General features: G+C 41.3%; 1 protein-coding gene across 6 annotated transcripts in view; it reads right to left on the bottom strand.

Moving 5' to 3' along the window:
• Positions 1–19,237, bottom strand: part of CENPE (centromere protein E) — a 51,256-nt gene extending 32,019 nt beyond the window's left edge. For 4 of the 6 annotated variants that reach the window (XM_042468338.1, XM_042468343.1, XM_042468340.1 and 1 more), the window contains exons 1-15: positions 19,008–19,236; positions 15,840–15,934; positions 13,674–13,763; positions 13,119–13,237; positions 11,772–11,894; positions 11,170–11,251; positions 10,976–11,043; positions 9,280–9,348; positions 7,869–7,920; positions 6,744–6,831; positions 6,138–6,267; positions 4,904–5,023; positions 3,550–3,696; positions 2,255–2,390; positions 685–767 (exon numbers count right to left, since the gene is read on the bottom strand). In XM_042468338.1, the coding sequence (XP_042324272.1) occupies positions 685–767; positions 2,255–2,390; positions 3,550–3,696; positions 4,904–5,023; positions 6,138–6,267; positions 6,744–6,831; positions 7,869–7,920; positions 9,280–9,348; positions 10,976–11,043; positions 11,170–11,251; positions 11,772–11,894; positions 13,119–13,237; positions 13,674–13,763; positions 15,840–15,934; positions 19,008–19,171 (1,566 nt within the window). In that variant the 5' untranslated portion in view covers positions 19,172–19,236. Of the gene's footprint in view, positions 1–684; positions 768–2,254; positions 2,391–3,549; positions 3,697–4,903; positions 5,024–6,137; positions 6,268–6,743; positions 6,832–7,868; positions 7,921–9,279; positions 9,349–10,975; positions 11,044–11,169; positions 11,252–11,771; positions 11,895–13,118; positions 13,238–13,673; positions 13,764–15,839; positions 15,935–19,007 lie in introns of all 6 variants that reach the window. The other 2 variants (XM_042468339.1, XM_042468342.1) reach the window with 2 other exon arrangements.
• Positions 19,238–20,012: the final 775 nt, after the last annotated feature.

Here is a 20,012-nt window from a genome sequence, read left to right as displayed (position 1 = left end):
TCCCATTTGACATTGGCTGTTGTCTCTTTCCTCTCTCCTCTTTCTCTCCCCCCCCCCCCCCACTTGGCAGTTTTTTCTAGCATGTCTCGGATACAGTGTCTCTTCCTGCAAAATACTTTTCTCCCTTGGCATGTTTCTATTTGCATATGCATGTGTGTCATGAATGAGTGCCGCTCTTCCTGCTCCCCCCCCCCCCATGGTGCCATCTTCTCGGTATTCGAGGCCATGTCCACTCATAGTGGTTAAGTACCCCCACTTTCTTCCTATATCCCCCTCCCCAAACACTTTGAAGTCCAGGTTGTTGTTCCTAAAGACTCAACAAAGTCCTGGTCCTTTTCTCCAGCCCCAAAACCACTCTTTCAACCCTTTAAAATTATAAGTTAACAGAACTCATTAATTTGACATGTGGGTAGTAATTACTACTGGGAAGTAATTTAGAATAGTTCAAATAGCAGTCCATCAAAAAGTTGAACTGTACCCTAACTCTTATCAAAAAAGAAGCCATCCCCTTATCTGAGCAGTGGTGGACACCTTTTTGAATGCCTGGTTGAAAGAATGAAACAGGCACCTAGGTTTTACTCTTGATTTATCCATGGGCCATATCAAAAGCCACACTTTTGCCCCAAACCTGCTTCTTGACTACTTCATGAGATTAACGTATACATGAGTATATCTAGTACTTACAAAGTTGATTTCAGATCCTGGAACCCACTCTTCTTCAGGTAGTGCACCACTGGCTGTAATGTCTGAGAACTCTGAAGACATAGCTGAGCATGAAAACATTTCACCAAGAGGGGGAAAAACGGGGAGAGATGACAAGCTTAAATGCAGAAATAGTGCCTTGAGATAAATTCAAAGAAGGATGAAAGACATAATGCATTTGAACTTGGATTAGCTAAAGAGCTGATGGGTCCTGAATGCTTTTCTTATATTAAAGAGGGTTCTAATTCAAGTAGGGGTCACTCTGGCTTTTTGATTTTAGTAGGCATCCCAATTCACCAAATGACTGCTTGGCCCTTGAATTTAATCATAAGCACAATAGCCGAATCCATAATTACCAAAATGGAAATCCAACAGCACTTTCCTAAAAATACAGGTAGCAAAGTGATGTGTGCTTTCAGTCTGGTAATATAAAGTTTTACCATCCATTGTTTCCAAGGTCTCACTGCTTTGCCTACACTTAAAGCGCCATGTACTCGTTTGAACACCATGGTTTAATGTTAGTGTCAACTAGAACTAGTGCACTGAATCAATGAAATTTATATAGGTGTTGACTTACTAAATTTCCATTGACTGAACTGATGAATTCTAGCTAGGATTACCATAGGCTGAATCTCGCTTATCTAAAATGCTTAGTTTTTTGGATTTAGGGCTTATTTTGGGGAGGGGGGGGATTTTGAAATATGTGCATATACATAATGAGATAGCTTAGAGATGGGACCCAAATCTAAACAGGAAATTCATTTATGTTTCATGTATACCTTATACACATAGCCTTATAAATAATATTTTAAATAATTTGGAGCATGAAACAATGTTTATGTACAGTGAACCATAAAAAAGCAAAGGTGTTGCTATCTCAGCCACTCATATGGACAATTTTGGACTTCTGAGTATATCAGAATTCCAGATAAGGGATATTCAACATGTAATTGTATTTAGACAAAAGTCAGCATGTGATAATACTGATCAAATTATACCCTATAAGTTATATCCTGTTTTTCTCCTTCCTCCTTTCCTTTCTCTCCCCTCCCCTGCCACCCTTATTTTTCCTTCCTCCTTTCTTTTTTCTGTATTTAAAATGAACATTTAAAGAGAAATGATGAAAAGCAGGGGTAAGGGCTGGCAGGCTCACAACAATCCTACTACATGGAAAAGGCTGTCACCTTAATCTCTGCCAACACTGGCAGGGCAGCCAGATTTCTCTAGTGCCAGGAACCTGGTGTTAGAATGAGACCTCTACAGTAACCATGAAAGAAACAATATATATGCTTGCTTAAGTGAAAAGTCCTTTAGTGCTCTCTGTCCCTTACAGATTTAACAAAAACATTTGAGGCCAGTTAACTAGGATACATCATAAAGCCTCTTCAAAGCAAGCATTTTGGTATCAGTTCAACTATCTGCCAATCATGATAGATTCTGGATAGATGACACACTGTACAAGTCCTACCAATTCCTACCTAGCACTATGAAAACTCTACAATTCACTCTAAGGGTATTGCACTACTTTAAAAAGTTTTTCCCTAGCACTTACATTCTTCCATCTCTGGAAGAGAAGAGAAAGATGCTTTAAATCGTTTGCCTCTACTAGGAAGGTCTTCCAAGAAACATAGTCCCGCATCCTGGCTTATTGCTCCAGGAGCCCAAGTAACTCTCCTCTTCCTTTTAGTCTTAAAATAAAGAGAAAAGAAAGAATATCAAGTCATGTGGATGACTTAAAGTGAAATTTTGCACATCTGTGTGAATGCACACATACATATATATAAAGACATGTAAAATAATTAAAGTAAACTGGACCTTTAATATTTATTTTTATCCAGAATATGATTTGCTGATGACCCTTCACTGGACAGGGTGACAACTCCAACAGAAATAAACTTCAGAAAATTAATGTAAATATTAATGTAAACATCTCTGGAGGCAGCTGAAGGCCGGGAATGGCAGAGGGCAGATGTCCCACCCCCAGCACCGGGTAATACCCGGTGCTGGAAGACCTTTTAGTTTGGGAACTTGACCCCTAAAAGGTTCACCATCACTGATCTAAGTCCTCCAGAGCAACTCTATGGTCAACTTTAACCAAAAGTCACACTGAAGGACCTAGAGATTTCTTGAGATGTGTTCTCTTAGATAAAAACATAGTGTTTTTGTTATTTGTGGCTTTTCAACATTCACGGGGGTCCTGTGCTCCTAACCCCAGCAAATGTGGAGGGATGAGTTTAGTTACTACAATTTCACTGCTAAAATTTCTACACCAAAGCTGGAAATAGTATGTATCTGCAGAAGCACAGCTCGAATGTAATCAATAATGGGGTCCCTTGGAGGGTCTCATATATATAGTCTTCATAAGTCAAGCTGATCTGATACATAATAAAATATTTATACTATATAGATTATGCATAGCTGTGTACTAATATAACACACAGCAAGTTTCTTTGCACATGTATTAGAAAAAAGAGGTGGAAACAAGATCGGGGTACAGCATTTTAGTGGTTCAGAATGCTAAACTTATTGTAATTTCTGGAGAGCTGCCCAGCAATTGATGTGAGCCAAAATGAAGGGACATATCAAAAACAAACCTCCCCAACCCCATGTACTGGCACTGTTAAGAACTTATTTGATCTCAGAAACATCTGGACAATTTGTTGCTTTATTCTTCTACAATTTGCCCAATAAAATTATTTTCCAATAACCTAAAGAAAACAAAATTGTCTAGACTTAAAACAAAAACTAAAAGCGCTCAGAATACTGCCATTCCATCTGATACAGTAAGACCAGTTTCTCCAGTTCTGGTACAAGATCAGTTAAACCATTTCAATCTTTCCTCCTTACTTTTAACTCTTGTTCTCGTGAGAAAGAAGATGCTGTCACAAGCATCTCAGTTAGTGCTCTTATCCTGTCCTCCTGCTGCTTTTGAAGAGAGTCCTTCTCCTCCAGCAGCTGTGCGAGCTGGTCTTTGGTGTGAGAGTGTGATGAAACCTGAAAATAAATACATCCGTCTCAATAGCTAAAACATCTGCATTTCCAGATTTTCAAAGTACAGTGGGCCCTCTCTTTACGCGGGGGATCGGTTACAGATCCCCCCGTGTAAGGGAAAATCCACCTATGCTCAAGCCCTATAGGAAATAATGAGGCTCGTGCATGTGGCGGAGCGGTGCGCCATTGTTTTCCCTCCCCAAGCAGCTTCTGCATAAGCTTAAAGCTGTGTAAAATGCGCTTGCGCATGGCGCAGGCACACTGTAGCTGGATCTCCAAGTGAGTTAGTCAGACTGAAGTTTTTCTAACTGAGTGGTGGGCAATTGCAGTAGATCCAGGGGCCACCTTTATACACTGGTGATTGAAAGGTGTTTAGGAAACCCCTCATTCATTTTCTGGGCCAACACCATCTGGTCAGTACAGTACAAGCCCCAGAGGGTCTGTCATTGATTCTTCTTTCCACAGGATTTCCTCTACCCAGATTCTTAGCCAATTCTATAGATTTAAGTTTGGATGTGATACTTTCTGAACACATGTAATTTTTTTTTAAATGTAGTGCGACAAAGCAATTCAGCCAGACTCAACTAAAATGCATCTAAAGCATGGATTAATTTCTGGCTCTTCAGATGTCAAACTGCAACTCCAATAATTCCTCACCATCAACCATTCTGGCTAAGGCTGATGGCAGTTTCATTTCAACAACAGCTGGAGTCCTACAAGTTGCTCACTCCTGATCTAATCAGAGATAACTGTTAGACTGCTCAGCATAGGTAACTACCCCAAATCCAGAAGTGAATTAATCTCTGAATTTTTCTTTAATGGATTTTGAATTCCTTCAGCCAATGCTGCCAGACAAAGACACACATCCCACAGCTTAGCTTTTACCATAGGAATCCTTTGAGCTTTGGTTTGAGTGTAGGACTATGACCCTGGAAACCAGGGTTTGATTCCCCACTTGGCCATGGAAACCCACTCGTGATCTTGGTTGAGTCACACACTCTCATACCCAGAAACACCTATAACAGGGTCATGTTCAGGTTGCTAGAATTCGGAAATGATTTGAAGGCACATGACAACAAAATGTAAGTAACAATATGTAATAAGTGGGAATAGATAGGGCAGGTTTACATAAAGGTAAGGAGAGGAAGAATTGATATTAAACTGCAACTCCTATCAGCCCCAACCAGTACTAACTGAAAGGAAGACTTGCCTCATCCAGGCGACGTTTTAAGTCTTCTATTTCTTTACGATACCTCTTCAGAAGGGCATCATCATCAAGAACTTCATTTACTTTGGGGGTATTTTTCATCTTTTTAGCTGTACTGGCAAACTAGGAAAGACAAGTACACAGAACCAAGACAGCAAGTGTTCACATTAGCAGAAGTCAGAAGAAATCATTTTGCATCAAATCCATTTTATGCTAGAGTACTGCAAAACAGAACACTTGCTATTATAGTAACTACAAATGGGACCTCCAGGATTATGCTCTTTCATAGCACAAAACTTTAAAAATGCAGCAGGATGCCAAAAGTTTTAAGCCTTAAGTTTTCTAGGCTACAATAGTATTTTATCCTTATTCAACAGCAGCTGGAGGTCAGAGAGGGTCTCCCCGCTGTCCCTGGCCTTCAGCTGCCTCCAGAGAGGTCACTCCTAAAGGACTGGACATATGAGTAGAGCCAAATTCCAAGACTTCCAAGAGAGTGTCAGAACTTTAGCTCTGGAAAGAAGCCATGCTCTAGGTGCAGGAACATTTGGCCTTTCAGATGTATTGACGTACAGTTCCTTACTATTGGATATACTGGATGGAACTGACAGGAGTTCTAGACCAAAATATCTGGAGGCCACTAGGCTGTTCTAGGCATTTAGGCCTGCACTGCAACATATGGCATATATGGGACTGTTTGGAGGTCACAGCAAAAAAAAAAAAATAAAAATAAAAAAAAATCCACCCATTTGCCTTAGGAATCACAGCCTACCCAATAAGCATTTGAAATCATACTTGACTGCATACTTTTGCCTTCCCTACCCACTTAGCTTTTGAAATCACACTTTATTGCATACCTTTTCCTTCTTCAGTATACAAACAAAAGGGAAATGGTCACCAATAATGCAAACCAAAGTAAAAGCTAATAGCTTTCCCAGACAGCACAAAATACACTGAAGAATAAAGTTAATGGCTTATATCAGACTTGGCTGAATACTTTTGCCTTCTGCAGTATACAAACCAGAAGGGAAAGTGTAACTAATAATGCAAATCAAAGTAAAAGCTAATAGCTTTTCCAGACAGCACAAAATACATTGAAGGATAAAATTAATGTCTTATATGGAAAAGTGCTCTTGAAGTCACTGTCTCCTTTCTAGGTCAAAATTAACATACAGAAAACATTAGATACAATAGAAAAGAAGTCTTTATAAAGCAACAACAGCAACAACAAAAGTTTTACCTGAAGAGTGCTAAGGGTTTCTTCCAGAGATACGGGAGTAATTGTGCAGATGATAACAGTCTTAGCGTTTCCACCCAGTGAATTTTGTAGAATTCGTGTCAGCTTGCTGTCCCTGTAGTTGATGAAGCCACTAGCAAAGAGGGATTTTAAAGATGAATGTAGGTTTGCTGATTAGTAAAGAAAAATGCGATCCAAGAATTAATCTGTTATGTTAGAGACAAAGCTGGAGAATCTATGATTCTCCAGATATTTTGGCTTAAAGGCTTCATACAAAAGCACTCAACATCATTACTGTCAAATGTTTGTGGGAACTGTAGTGTAAAATATACAGTGAGTCCTCCCCTTATGCAGGGGATCTGTTCTGAATCCCAGCACGTGAGGGGAAATCCACGTATGCTCGTGTTCCATTAGAAACAATGCAGCGCATGCCCGTGGCGGTGCATGTAACATGAATGCACATGCCATTTTTTTTCCTGTTGCAGAGCTTCCACATAAGCTGGAAATCGCATGTAGTACACCAGTGTATGGCATGGGAGCACTGTATAAAGATCCAACAGTTCCCACCACTGGACTATAGTTTGGGTTTAGTAGCACAAGACTTCTTACCCAGATTGATCATCACAAAGTTTCTTTATAACTTGACTCAAGATGAACAGGCTCCGGTTTATATTACAGCCTTCTTTTAATCGAATACCTAGAGATTAAAACAAAATATGTAGAAAAAAACCCTATAAAAATGCAGCTTCTTTCACAGGATTGTTTTTCTATTGTGATGTAATCAAACATTAAACACCAAGTCTGTTCTTTTCCATCCCTTTATTTATACACTGCTTTTCCTCAAATGTGGGAATCAAGGTGGATAATATAACACAAGAATACTCTGCTGCTGGATCAGGCTAAAGATCTATCTAGCTATACCTCAATGGCTGACCAAAAGAAGGCTGTAAGTAGAACATGAATATAATGGTGCATATCATTCTGACTCACATTCCTTAGTTAGCATTCAGAAGCATAATGCATCTGATACTGAAAGTAGCATACAGCAGTTCTGGACAGTAGGAATTATTAACTTTATCTTCCCTGAGTCTGTCCAACCCTAGTTTAAAACCACCAAGATGACCGTTGTTGTTCTTTGCCACCAGATGGACATCAATTTATGGTGACCCTATAAATAAGAAGCCTGCAAGATTCCTATGCATCAGCTGCCTTTCTCAGGTCTTGCAAACTTGAGGCTATGGTTTCCTTCAATGTTAGTTTTCAATACAATGGTAGCAAGATTGCTTAGGACACTTAACAACAAGCTATGAATAATTAGAGGGGAGAGTCAATCTAGAATTATCCTCTTAAACAGAATCTATGGAAGCATGAGAGTTCTGTTTAACAATTGCCAGTTTGGCTTAATGTACCTGAAACCACTGAAAAGAGCAGGAACATTGTACCTGCTAAGCAAAAGCTATTTGTCTAGGAACATATACCCCAAGTTATTATCCTCTCCTTCCACCCAATAGCTCTCAGTCAAGCCAGGATCCTTCCTGAAGGGATCTTCAGCTATTCACTTTCTTACCCATTTCACAAGGTTGCTGTGAAGACAATGAAAAAATACATTCTATATTGCTATGAACTCCACTGAGTAATGGCTAAACCCGAGTGTAATGATTAAGATAGAATTCAGTGATAAAGAATGAAGTATAACAAAATTCTAGAAAATCTCATTTGATAGCCGCTACATACCTTCAGAGCCGGTCTGGCTAGCTCTTTCGCTTCCTGCCAGGTCTACTAAATTCTGAAAAGTCAAAGGGAACTTTGTTAAGACTGTTTTCTTTCAAGCTGTTTAACTCTCCTATTGATCTGAAGACTGACTATTGGTGATAAACAATGGCATCAGAGAGTCTGGGAAACAGAAGTGCTATAGTTAGCACATCAGCAAACTGAAGGTGGGCAGGAGTTGATTGCAGGACAATTTGTGCTCTTCACATCTGGGATGAACTTAAGACTTATTAAGCACTAACATTTTTGAAGTGCAAAAAGAATGAAGGAAATTTAGAAAACAACCTTAGCACAGCTTCTTTCAAACTGCAACTCCCATCATCCCAGCTAGCAACATCCCAAGCTAATTTGGAATAATTGGTGTTATGGCCAAAAACACATCTAGAGGGCACTAAGTTGGAAGAAGCTGTTCCAAAGGCTACTTTTCTTGTTCTAAAGTTCCTTTTATATTTCCAAAATTTTAGTACAAATGATCTGGAACAACAATTCCAATGTGTTGAGGAAGTATGCTTTAGAAGATATGAATTTATTCCTCAGATGTAGAATGGCCTACAAAGTGGGTGGTTAGGGAAAAGTGTGTGTCATTTGTTTTGTTATCTTGTTACATTTCAAGAGCAGTATCAGTAAATGCATTTCAGCTATGTAGATAGTGATTTAGATTATCCTTTTAAGCAAATTCCACTGATAGCAAAAACAAACAAAAACAAAACCCTGTCAAATATGCTTCAGACTTGTGCAAAGCACAATTCCCCTATATGCGAGGGATACGTTCCTAGAGACTTATCACAGATAGTGAAAATTGTAGATAACACAAACCCCGTATTTCTATAGGAGGTTGATCATAGAGTTGCAGATAATAGCGAACCCTATATTGAAGATAATAGTGAACCCTTTATTTCCAGAAGAAGATGACCATAGAGTTGCCCTGGGGGAGCTCCAGATGCTTAGAAACCATATTCTTTTGGATGCAGGTAAGTGAAACTGTCAGTACTGCAGATACAGGGGTAGCACTATATTCCCTTCAATGAAGAGTGTACATCTTCAGGGATGGTGGTCTTCCTCTGCCAAAGGTGCAGTGAGGAGGAAGGGGAAACTGGCTAATCACCCAGCTCAGCTGAGTCAACCCTGGCAATCAGGGAAGACCAGATGCCATAGCAAAACTGCCTCCATATTCATAGAGAAACATTCCTATTAAATGCTTCAGTAACATACTAGTTTCCCCCCTGCAAGCTTTATCAAGATATTGAACTGTACACATCCATGCATAAAACAGGATGAACACGAATGACCCTTTCACCCAACGGTATTTCAAATGTTAAACTATTCCCCTGCCAAACCAACTTCTAACTGTAATGCTATTACTGAAAGAACTCACCAAGTGAGAGACCATTACAGCTCCTTCATAGCTTGAGCTGGAAGTATCTTTTTCCTTACTTTCAATTATCTTCAAGAAAAAGCAAGCAGAGCCAAGTTAACACTGTCACATATTACAGGCTGACAAGACTGTTTATCATTATGGTATAGTCTGTGGAGAAATATGAAGGCCATTACCTCATCCCAAGGGTTTATTTCAATGGCAAGCAAAAACATAGCTTTTCACCAAATCTTTGAGGCCAGTAATTGCAGCTTGATTAGTTGTGGATTTTTGTTTCAGAGAATGTTATTTACACTACATTACGTTTTCCCCAATTATCTTAAATTGCTTTAAAATATTTGTCTGTTTTGTGATTTTTTTCTTAAAAAAACAACAACTGTATCTTGCCGTGAAATATTTGGATACAAAGCAAGATATAAATACTTTCAGAAACAATCTGTTTGACAATCTCCAAGACATGTGAGTGAACACTAACTAGTTATAATGGATGGTATCCAATCCAGTTCTCCTGCTACTGCTTCTATAAGTAGAATGGAGAGCATAATTCCCCCTCCCTCTGCACATCAGCATTGGAAATTGTGCAGTCTTGGCCTGAAACTCCCAGAAGACCTAATCAGCATAATCAATGATGAGGGATGCTGGGAGATATAGTCCAAGACAAGAGGTGCTCCTGTTCAGTTGAAAGGCAGATCAGGCAATAGGGATTCAGTCTGTGTTAGGTGGGGGTTACACATCCTTTGAAGATGCAGGTTTTCAGTTAGGGTGTACTCATGGACTCAGCTTTGAACTTCAAGGTCCAGGCTTCTATGGTGACAGGAATGTTTTTTGCACATTTAAAGCTTGTACACTAACTATGTCCATTCCTTGAGATGTCAGACGTGTCCATAGTGGTACATGCTTTAGTTATAGCCCATTTGGACTATTCTAATGCACTCCTCCTTTGAAGGATGTTTAGAAATTTCAGCTTGTACACAGAGTTGCATTAATTGGAGGTTACAGGGACCATACCACTCCCTTATTAGAACAGTTTCACTAGCTGTCAGTTTGTTTCCAGGCAGTTTAAACTGCTGGTTATGTCCCATAAAGCCCGATATGGCTCAGGTCTAGGCTATATGGCACAACACATCTCCCTATATGAGCATGCCTGGGCCCTGAGATGAGGACAAGCCCGTCTCTCAGTCCCATCATCATCACATGAAGGGTTGGTGGGGATGTGAGAAAAGACCTTTCACACTACAAATCACTTCCAAAGGAGGCCAGAAAGTCCCCTACAATCATCCTTCTACTAGTAGACAAAGATTTTTTATTTCAGCAGGTTTTTGGAATAAAAGCCAAAATGTTTTTAAAATGGAAAGTTTTCTTTAAAGAATATACTATATATGTTGTAATGTTTTAAACTAAACGGCTTAAATTGCTTTTTATCTTTCAACTGAATTTTATCTCTTTAAGTGTAATTTTAAATCATTTTAATATTGTCAGTAATTTGATTAATTCCTTTTTAACATTCACTTTTTCGTTTATGTGCTTTTAACTGTATTGGATTTGAAATTGGAAGCTGCCTTGAGTGCCAGTTTGGAATAAAAGCAGGATATAAATACATATATTATCACTAGTTATTATTAACCAGTTACATGCCAGATCAGTAATATTGTGACAGGATGAGTTCAATAAAATAAATTCAATTAAAAGAACTTACCATTCTGAAAATCGTATGAGAGCGGCTGCTTCGTTCATTCATTTTCGTCTCACCATAGTGCCTGTTTTCTGTTCAGAAGATCACAAAAATGAGTTATCCTCTTTTCCAAAATACAAAGAGATCTTCTGATGTCACAGAATTGCACAGACATGTATTTGTACACATTAAGCCACAAAAGAAATACTGAATCTTACTTTCGCCTTTCTGTATCCAGTTCAGCACTTGCTCTGGAGAAATCACCACTTCCTCGCTCAGATCTTCAACGTAAATTGTCCTCTGCAAGAGTTTTTAAAACTAGATTTAGAACATACTTACGTTAAAATTCCCTGCATTAAGACTTATTTGTGAACAATATAAGATTAAACAAAGGTATTTAAGGCAATGCACTAACAGAACATCTAATGCAATACATAATCAGTTTTGAGAACATGAGTTTATTAGTGAAAAAGCAAGGAAGTATTAAAAGATGGGTAGCCATCAGCAATTTTTGAACAACCAGCATTTTATCTTCCAAGTTACTCCACTACTTTTGTATATACAGTCACCCCTCCATCTTCATGGCAGAGCCGTTCTGGACCCCCCGTGAAAATGGAAATCCGCAGATATTCAAGCCCTATTGGCTTGAACAGCGGTGCCCCCTGCGGACACCTGCGAACAGGTGCCCCATTTTAAGTGCCTCTGTTTGCCCCTCACAAGTAAGCGAGGGATGTGGATTCAAAGTCCACACAAACAGAGGGACAACTATATTATAATATGATATATAATACAGGAGATTCTCTAGCCTTGATTTACTTACATTGATGTCTTCACGAACAACTAATGGTTTCTTTTTCCTAATGTTAATGCACAGTAGGTCTTGAATGGTTTCGTTGTGAATCTCCATATATGATATACGGAGTAGGAATTCTCTGTCTGGAATCTAAAGATTAAGAGAATACATTCGTCAGCTTGCTTGAAGATGTTTTCCCCCACCCTATAAGTGAAGCCTTAACATCAATTCCATTTAAAAAATTTTTTTAAAAAACCCACCTGCGCTATGATGGATACAAATCAATCTTAGCTGTTGGAGTACCATTCCTAACATCTGCAACCAACAATCAGGAATGGTGACGACTGTACTCCAACAACTTATGAGGACCTAACATTAGGATACCTTAGGAGAAAGGGGGTGGAACCAGTTTATTACTTCCAGGAAATAAGATTGTTAGTGTGAGGGCAGGGAACTCTTTTTCCTTGTTCTTTTTCTTGTCAATCACCATGCACAATGATAATACAATATAACTAGATAACAACAACAACAACAACATAGTAGCACCAATCTCAGTTTTCCAAAAGAACAAAACAGAAGCCTAGCTTGCCAGCCTTTCTTTCCCCCTAAAAGGCAAGTCTATGTGGGACTTGCTCAATTAGAGATAGGGAATCTTTGGCACTCCAAGTGCGCTAGTCTACAATTCCAATTGTTCCCACCCAATCTGGCTGGTGATAAGAAATGAGGGGAATTGTAATCTAGAATATCTGGAGGATTCATACCTTAAAACAAGCTAGGAACTGTCACAGCATGTACAACATTAGCCTCATCTAGCTTTACAACTCTGAACAAACAAATGAAAGATAAAAGTTTAACTGAGGTGCGTTACAGACGCGCCTAAAGTATGTACTGTGTACGTACTAGGGTTGCCCGGGGGCGTCTCTTCCAGATGCCCCCAACCCTAGTACATACACGGTATGTACAAAATGGCAGCGCCCATTCCAGATGGGTGTTGCCATTAGGACGTCACGAATGCGCCGCCTCCAAATGGGGCGGCGTGGACCTGATGTCCTTGCGCTGTGCGAGGGCGCCTGGGGTGCCCTTTTTGCGGCCCTAGAAGGAGCTCCTTCTAGGATTTGCGTTGCTGGCAAACCTTTAGACGGCTGCGCCAGCAATGCAACACAGAAAGGGGCCAAGTGGCCCCTTTCTCCTCCTCCCTGCTGCCGTTGGCTGTCCTTGAGGCATGAAGCCCCAAGGGCACCTTTCCAGGCCATGGGGAAGCGGCCTGGAAAGCGGCGAATTGGAGGCTGCTGCTGTGGCCCCAATCTGGCGGGGAAATGGTCGGATACAGGCCGCCCCAAATGGGGCGGTCTGTAATGCGCCTGAATTACTTACTTTGCAAATTGTATTGAAGACATCATGAATCGCCATAGGTAAGATACCAGGACAATCCCGTGTGCCCAACATTGTGTAGGTCTTGCCGGAAGCTGTTTGACCATAAGCAAAAATTGTGCCTAAAAAGGAAACACAATGGTTAACTCACACTGATGCTCACACAGAATGCAAACTTTCACATTAACTGGTGTTTAAAGAATTTTAAGTGGGCATTGTACTATTTTTAGCAGCTTTTATCATTTTCAACTAGATATTTTAAATAGTTTTCAAATATTGTTTCGAATTCCATTTTAACGTTGATCTTTGGAGTGTTTAAACTTCTTGTTATGTACCTTCAAGCAGACTGAGTTATGGCGACTCTCTCCTAAGGTTTTCTTGGCAAGACCAGTGGGTTACCATGGCTGACTGTGCATTTGAACCCTAGTTTCTTAGAGTCCTAATCTAATGCTGAAACCACTACATCATGCTGTTTTAACTAACTGTATTTTAATGTTAACCTGCCTTGAATCCCAAGTTTGGGAAAAAACCTAAAGTGAGCCATCATCATCATCATACCATTGTATCCCTGAACAGCAGACTTTATAATAGGAGCAGCCACACCCTGGTAGACTTTGGTGGTACTATCTTCAGAATGAAACACACGATCTTAAAGAGAAGAAAAAAATGTTTAGTTCAAATAATTGAGTTCTGTCCCCTAGATTCACCGTTATCATGCTGCTGTTTGTAAACTAGACTGAATTGTTGTGTGCCTTGAAGTTTTTTCTGACTTATGGTGACCCTAAGGCAGTGGATCTCAACCTTCCTAATGCCACGACCCTTTAATACAGTTCTTCATGTTGTGGTGACCCTCAACCATAAAATTATTTTTATTTCGGTTCCTAAGACCATTAGAAATATGTGTTTTCTGATAGTCTTAGGTGAATCCTGTGAAAGGGTCGTTCAACTTTCAAAGGGGTCGCGACCCACAGGTTGAGAACTACTGCCCTAAGGGGAACTGATAATGGTGTTTTCTGGGACTGAGAGTGTGTGACTCGCCCAAGGTAACCCAGTGGGTTTCCACAACTGAGCAAGGAATTGAACCCTGGCCTATAGTCCCATCCTGAAACAACTACACCATTCTGCAAAATGACTTTCTTTGATTTTATAATATGAGAACAGGCATTTTCACAATTTTCATACACAAAACAAGTTTTCTCTCCTAACTAACTGGAATTTCTTACAAGTTAGTATCTTACTGGTAACAGGAATTAAATAGTAGGACTCAAAAGTGAATTCCTACAAAATCTAAGACAAGAAGTAACGATGTTCTCGCACAGCAATGTTTTTTAAAAAAATCAATTCACTTAGTGAATTATGAAGTGAACATAATTCTTCTAGAGCACTCTACTAGTTGTGCTCCAAGGTGGCCTCAGTCCATACTCTTGTCTAGACTAGCACTTGAAGAACTTTAATTCAATCAGAGCTTGCAAAAATTGATTTGCTGAATTAGAATCCTTGAGACAGCATAGTAATTGGGCTAAGAGTTCTTCCAATCTACAAATCAAAACACACTACCCACTCCAACTGGTGTGATTTTTAATCTCTACAGCTGCAATTGAAATCTCACATATCTGAGATACTTTTGCAAAAGAGCAAACAGGAAAAAAGATTGGTATGAGAGTATGGCAGTGTGCATTTATAATCAAATCCAAGGACCGTTCTGGGGGGGGGGATACTTTGTGCAACAGTTAATAAGCTGGAGTCACATGGAGAGATGCAAAAGATGCAAGGACAGTTAGTTGAAATTGTAAGCTGTCCAGAGAGTCAAAGGAATAAATAACAGTACAGCATGTTTCTCAGGTTTAGATAAAGTGGAAATGGGTAACTGGTTAACTGGTTTCACCTATCAGAAAAGGGGAGATGCTTCTTATCTTGAGATGAAGGTAGAAAGGTGTTATTAAAAAAAAAGAGGGTTGGATATATATTTTTTAAAAATCTTGGAGGATATGGAAGTCTGGAGAAATGGATGCGTGGGCATTTAAAATGTGCTGTAGAATCCTACATACCTGGTCAGGAATATTTACATGCTGTACTTGGACCTTTTTTTTTTTTTGAAGTCTACATTTCCTGTTTATCTTTTTGCACATGCTAGGATCTGAAGTGCTAATAACCAGAGTAATGTTGGATTTTAAATTAAATCTTTTAGAAGTTTTTTGTGGTTTTTTTCGGGCTATATGGCCATGTTCTAGAAGAGTTTATTCCTCACATTTCGTCAGCATCTGTGGCTGGCATCCAGGGACAACCTGGCTCTCAAGGGAAGTTATTTTTCTGTTACTAATGGAGTTGAAATTTTGTTACCAGTATTTTATTGTCCCTTGTCCCTGGTCTCCACATGGCCAAGAGGGGGAATGGCCTTTGTTTGCTTCTTGAGATACATCCGTAAAAGCTGGACTACAACAGAAACAATGTCTGATACAAAATGCAGACCTATGACTCCACCATTACCACTTTTCTTCTCCTGTATGATTTTTAATATGTTTTACCTGATGAAGAAGCCAATGGAACCTAGAAAGCTTGCACAATGTATTTTCCGCGTTTTGGTTAGTTGGCCAATAAGGGTATCGCTCCTTTTCCTGTATTTTGCTACATTGCCAACATGGTGCCCTTGAATATGTTTACTTAATTCCAGTTAGCTATGAAATATTTATAAGCTATAAGTTTTTCCAGTGGATAAGAACTTACCAAAGGTAAAAGACCTGGTCCCGTCTATTTGTGACACAGTACAGTCTTCACTTTTCCATGCCATTTGTCCTTTATCATCAAGGTCTTCATTTTCTCTTAAGAAACAAAACAGAATTTCCTGGTTATTAGAGCATTTCTGGAAACATCTATCGTGCTAAAAATATCTTAGCCCCACAGTAATCTCTACTCCAAATACTCAATGATATGGTATTAGCAACTTTTCATTGTTCATTTTTTGGAAATGCCCAAGATGGATCATACCCCAGGCTATGCAAGCTGAATATATTGTAGAGTACATCTCAGTGGAAAACATTTAATGCAATCCATCTCCAAATGGGGTGCTTATGGGCAACAGTCATTGGAATGAAGTGCTGTAAAGGAGGATAGCCCAATCTGTTTTGATGCCTGAAGCTAGGGGCAAAACAACAATGGGGCTTTCTAAACAGCCCTTTGGGACGTCCGGAGGACGTCCCATTTTAAAAAAGGGGCGTCTCTTTTAGACGCCCCATGGCCTAGTACGGACTCCGTCCGTACAAGATGGCGCCGGCCCTTCTACATGGCCGGCGCCATCTTTGCGTATCGGACGCTTAGCGTCCGTACGCGTCGCACCGCTGCTGACGTAGCGAGCGCGCCCCTGGCGCCTCGCTACGTCGCAAACGCGATGAAAAAAGAAGCTCCATTTTGGAGCTTCTTTTTTCGGTCCGCGCGGGAGTCGGGCCGTCTGAAGGCTCCGGCTCCCCCGCGGACCTACTGGCGGCGGCAGCAGACCGCCGCAAAGCGGCGGTCTGTACCCCGCCAATATCTTCCCATGTACAGATAACAAATAAGCTGGCAGCTAAATTTTACTTTAGTGGTGACTGCCTCTATTTTAGATACCTTATTCTATGCAATTATATCCCATTTCCAGAATTTGCACAAAAATCTTTCTTACAAATTCAAATACTCTTGAGACTGAGGAAATATCTTGCCTGTCTCACAGGTGATGATGTATCTATACTGTAGAAATAACTTTTAAAATCACAAGAGCTGGACAGTGAAGAAAGCAGATAGGAAGAAAATTAATTCATTTGAGATTGTGGTGCTAGGGAAGAATGCAGAAGGTGTAATTGTGTATGATCAAAAAGATGAAAAAAGGGGGTCCTTGATCATATGAAGCCCAGACTCTCCCTGGAAGGCCAGATGATTAAAATGAGGCTGTTGTTCTTTGGCCACACCATGAGAAGGCATGACTCATTGGAAGAAACAATAATGCTAGGAAAAGTGGGGTACAAAGAGGCCACATGCTAGATGGATGGACTCCATTAAGGAGGCCATGGGCTTGAGCCTGCAAGACCTAAGTGGAGTTTTAGAGGATAGAAGAGTCTTGGAGATGTCACATCCATAGGGTCACCATGAGTCGGGGCAGACTCGATGATAGTTAACAACAACAAACAATAACATCCAAAATCCAGAAAACAATTTGGTTGGCCAATAAAGGTGTCACTGTTTTGTGGATTTTGAGCGTTATAGTATTTTGCTACATGGCCAACACAGCTACTCCTGGATATGTTTTCTAAGTTGAGGCTGTGGTACTTTGGCCACATCATGAGAAGACAGGAATCATTAGAAAAGGCAATGATGCCGGGGAAGGTAAAAGGCAGCTGAAAGAAAGGAAGGCCAGAGGAAGTCGCACAAGGCAGTTAACAACAAGAACATGAAGCTTTAAAAAACTACAAAATCCAAGATTCTGTAAGATGGGAGTCATGGCAGCGAAAGGGGTGTCAGACCACATTATTTCTGCAATGTTGATAGTTAGGGACAGCAAGAGCAGTGCTTCTTAAGATAGTCGATGTGGGGGACCAACAGTTATTTTCCCACTCCATCGTGCCAGAGACCCATCGACACTTATTATGTTCATCGGCTCCTGGGATAGGACTGTTATTAACAGCACATATTAACAATGTTGTTCCTCATTAATTAACTTTTTGCCACCTTGACCAGGCTGCAATGCTGCTACACATGTCCCGGTTTTCATCTGTAAAATGCTGGGACAGTGCGCCTTCAAGAAGGCAGTGAAGACATAGTTCTGTGTAAAGATGAGCCAGAATCGTGTAGTGATTTGAGTGTTGGACTATGATTGGAGACCAGGGTTCGAATCCTGGCTCGGCCATATAAACCCACTGAGTGACCGTGGTGAAGGCACATTCTCTCAGCCTCAGATGGCCATGGCAAACCACCTCTGAATAAACTTGCCAAGAAAACCCCATGATAATTCACTTTAGAGTCTCCTATTTATCCATAAGATAAAAACAACAACAAAAAGAACAACAAAAGAGGCACAAGATCCTCCTTTTCATTGATGAGCAGAAAGTTAACTGTATTTAGAAGAGTATTTTTCACTTATTTATTTCCAGGATTAATATCCTGTCTTTCTCCCACAAAGGGATTCAAGGCAGGTAGGTGTATGCAGAAAAGAGCCAGCCTGGCATAGTGGTCTGACTATGACTTTGGAGACCAGGGTTCGAGTCTCCGCCGAGCATAAAAACCCATTGGGTGACCTTGGGCAAGTCACGCACTCTCAGCCTCTGAGGAAGGCCAAACCCCTCTGAAGAAACATGCCAAGAAAAACCCACAATAGTGTGCCTTGAATTGTATTTAGAAGTGTGTGTAGAAGACAGACAGCATGGGGTACTGGTCTGAATGCTGGACCATGACTTTGGGAGACCGGGGTTCAAATCCCTACTCAGCCATGGAAACCCACGGAGTGACTCTGGGGCAAGTCACACTTTCTCAGCCTCAGAGGACGGCCGTGGCACACTGACCTCTGAAGAAACATGCAAGAACTTGCCTTGAATTACTATCTGGAAGTGTGTGTGGATGGGAGTACAGTAGTGGTTTCAATAGGGCTTGAATCCTGGTTGTTAGTCCATGGAAACCCACTGGGTGACTCTGGGGCAACAAGTCACACTCTCTCAGCCTCAGAGGATGGCCATGGCCAAGCCCTCTCTGAAGAAACTTACCAGTCACACTCTCTCAGCCTCAGGGGATAGTCGTGGCAAACCCCCCTCTGAACAAACCTTGCCAAGAAACCCCCATGATAGGCTCGCCATGAGAGGGAAAAGGGCTGGAAGACCCCCCCAGCCCCAGCCCCAGCCCCAGCCCCTTCCCAGCCAGGTCCCTCCGACTCACCTGGCAAGCAGCGGGCGCACCCTGACGCAGACTGTAACGTCCCCTTCGCCAGCCATGACTCTTCCGCTTCTCTCTCGCCTCTTCTTCTCCTCCTGCTCAGGGCCCGCTTTTGAATTCCACCAAGGCCGCCTCTGATTGGTCGCGCTGCTTCTGGGCCGTACCATTCTCTTCGAAGGGGAGGGGAGGCGCCTCTATGGATGGGCGAAACCATCTGCGTAGCGCAGGGCCTGTATAAGCGCCAGGCCTCTTTAGTGGCCGTCTCTTATGGCGTCTTTGTTCTCCCTCCTCGCCTCAAGGCTGGGGAGTGGAAATAAGCTTCTCTCTCCCCCCCCCCCCGCTCTTCCCTCACAATTCCCTTTAAGGAGTCTAATAAAGGTCCTCAGCCCTCTTAAGCACACACTGGGAAGTCACACTCCCTCGGCTGCAGAGGCTAACAATGGCAACCCCCAATCTGAAGAAATTTACCAACAAAGCCCCGTGATAGTGTTGCCTTAGGTTCGCCATAAGTTGGAAAAGGCAAAGGCACACAACAACAACAACAGGAACCCACTGAGTGCCCTTGGTCGAGTCACACTCTCTGCTTCATGGCAACTCCCTCTGAGGAAATTTGCAAGTCACACTCTCTCAGCCTCAGAGGAAGGTAAAGGCAAACCCCCTCTGGGGAAAAAAAAACTTGCCAAGGAAACCCCGCGATAGGATTGCCTTAAGGATGCCATAAGTTGGAAATGACTTGAAGGCACACAACCACAACCACCACAGGAACCCACTAGGTGCCTTTGGGCAAGTTGTCAGGAAGTCTATGTTGTTAGAATCATAGAATCATAGAGTTGGAAGAGGCCACAAGGGCCATCCAGTCCAACCCCATTCTGCCATGCAGGAACTCTCAATCACAGCATCCCTGACAGATGGCCATCCAGCCTCTGCTTAAACACCTCCAAGGAAGTAGACTCCACTACACTCCAAGGGAGTTTGTTCCATTGTCAAACGCTCTGGGTCCTAGTCTCT

Source organism: Sceloporus undulatus, chromosome 5 (assembly GCF_019175285.1).
Source record: "Sceloporus undulatus isolate JIND9_A2432 ecotype Alabama chromosome 5, SceUnd_v1.1, whole genome shotgun sequence".
NCBI classification, from domain to species: Eukaryota; Metazoa; Chordata; class Lepidosauria; order Squamata; family Phrynosomatidae; genus Sceloporus; species Sceloporus undulatus.
The sequence above is the reverse complement of the archived record's forward strand: the minus strand, read 5'-3'. Positions and strand labels throughout refer to the sequence as shown.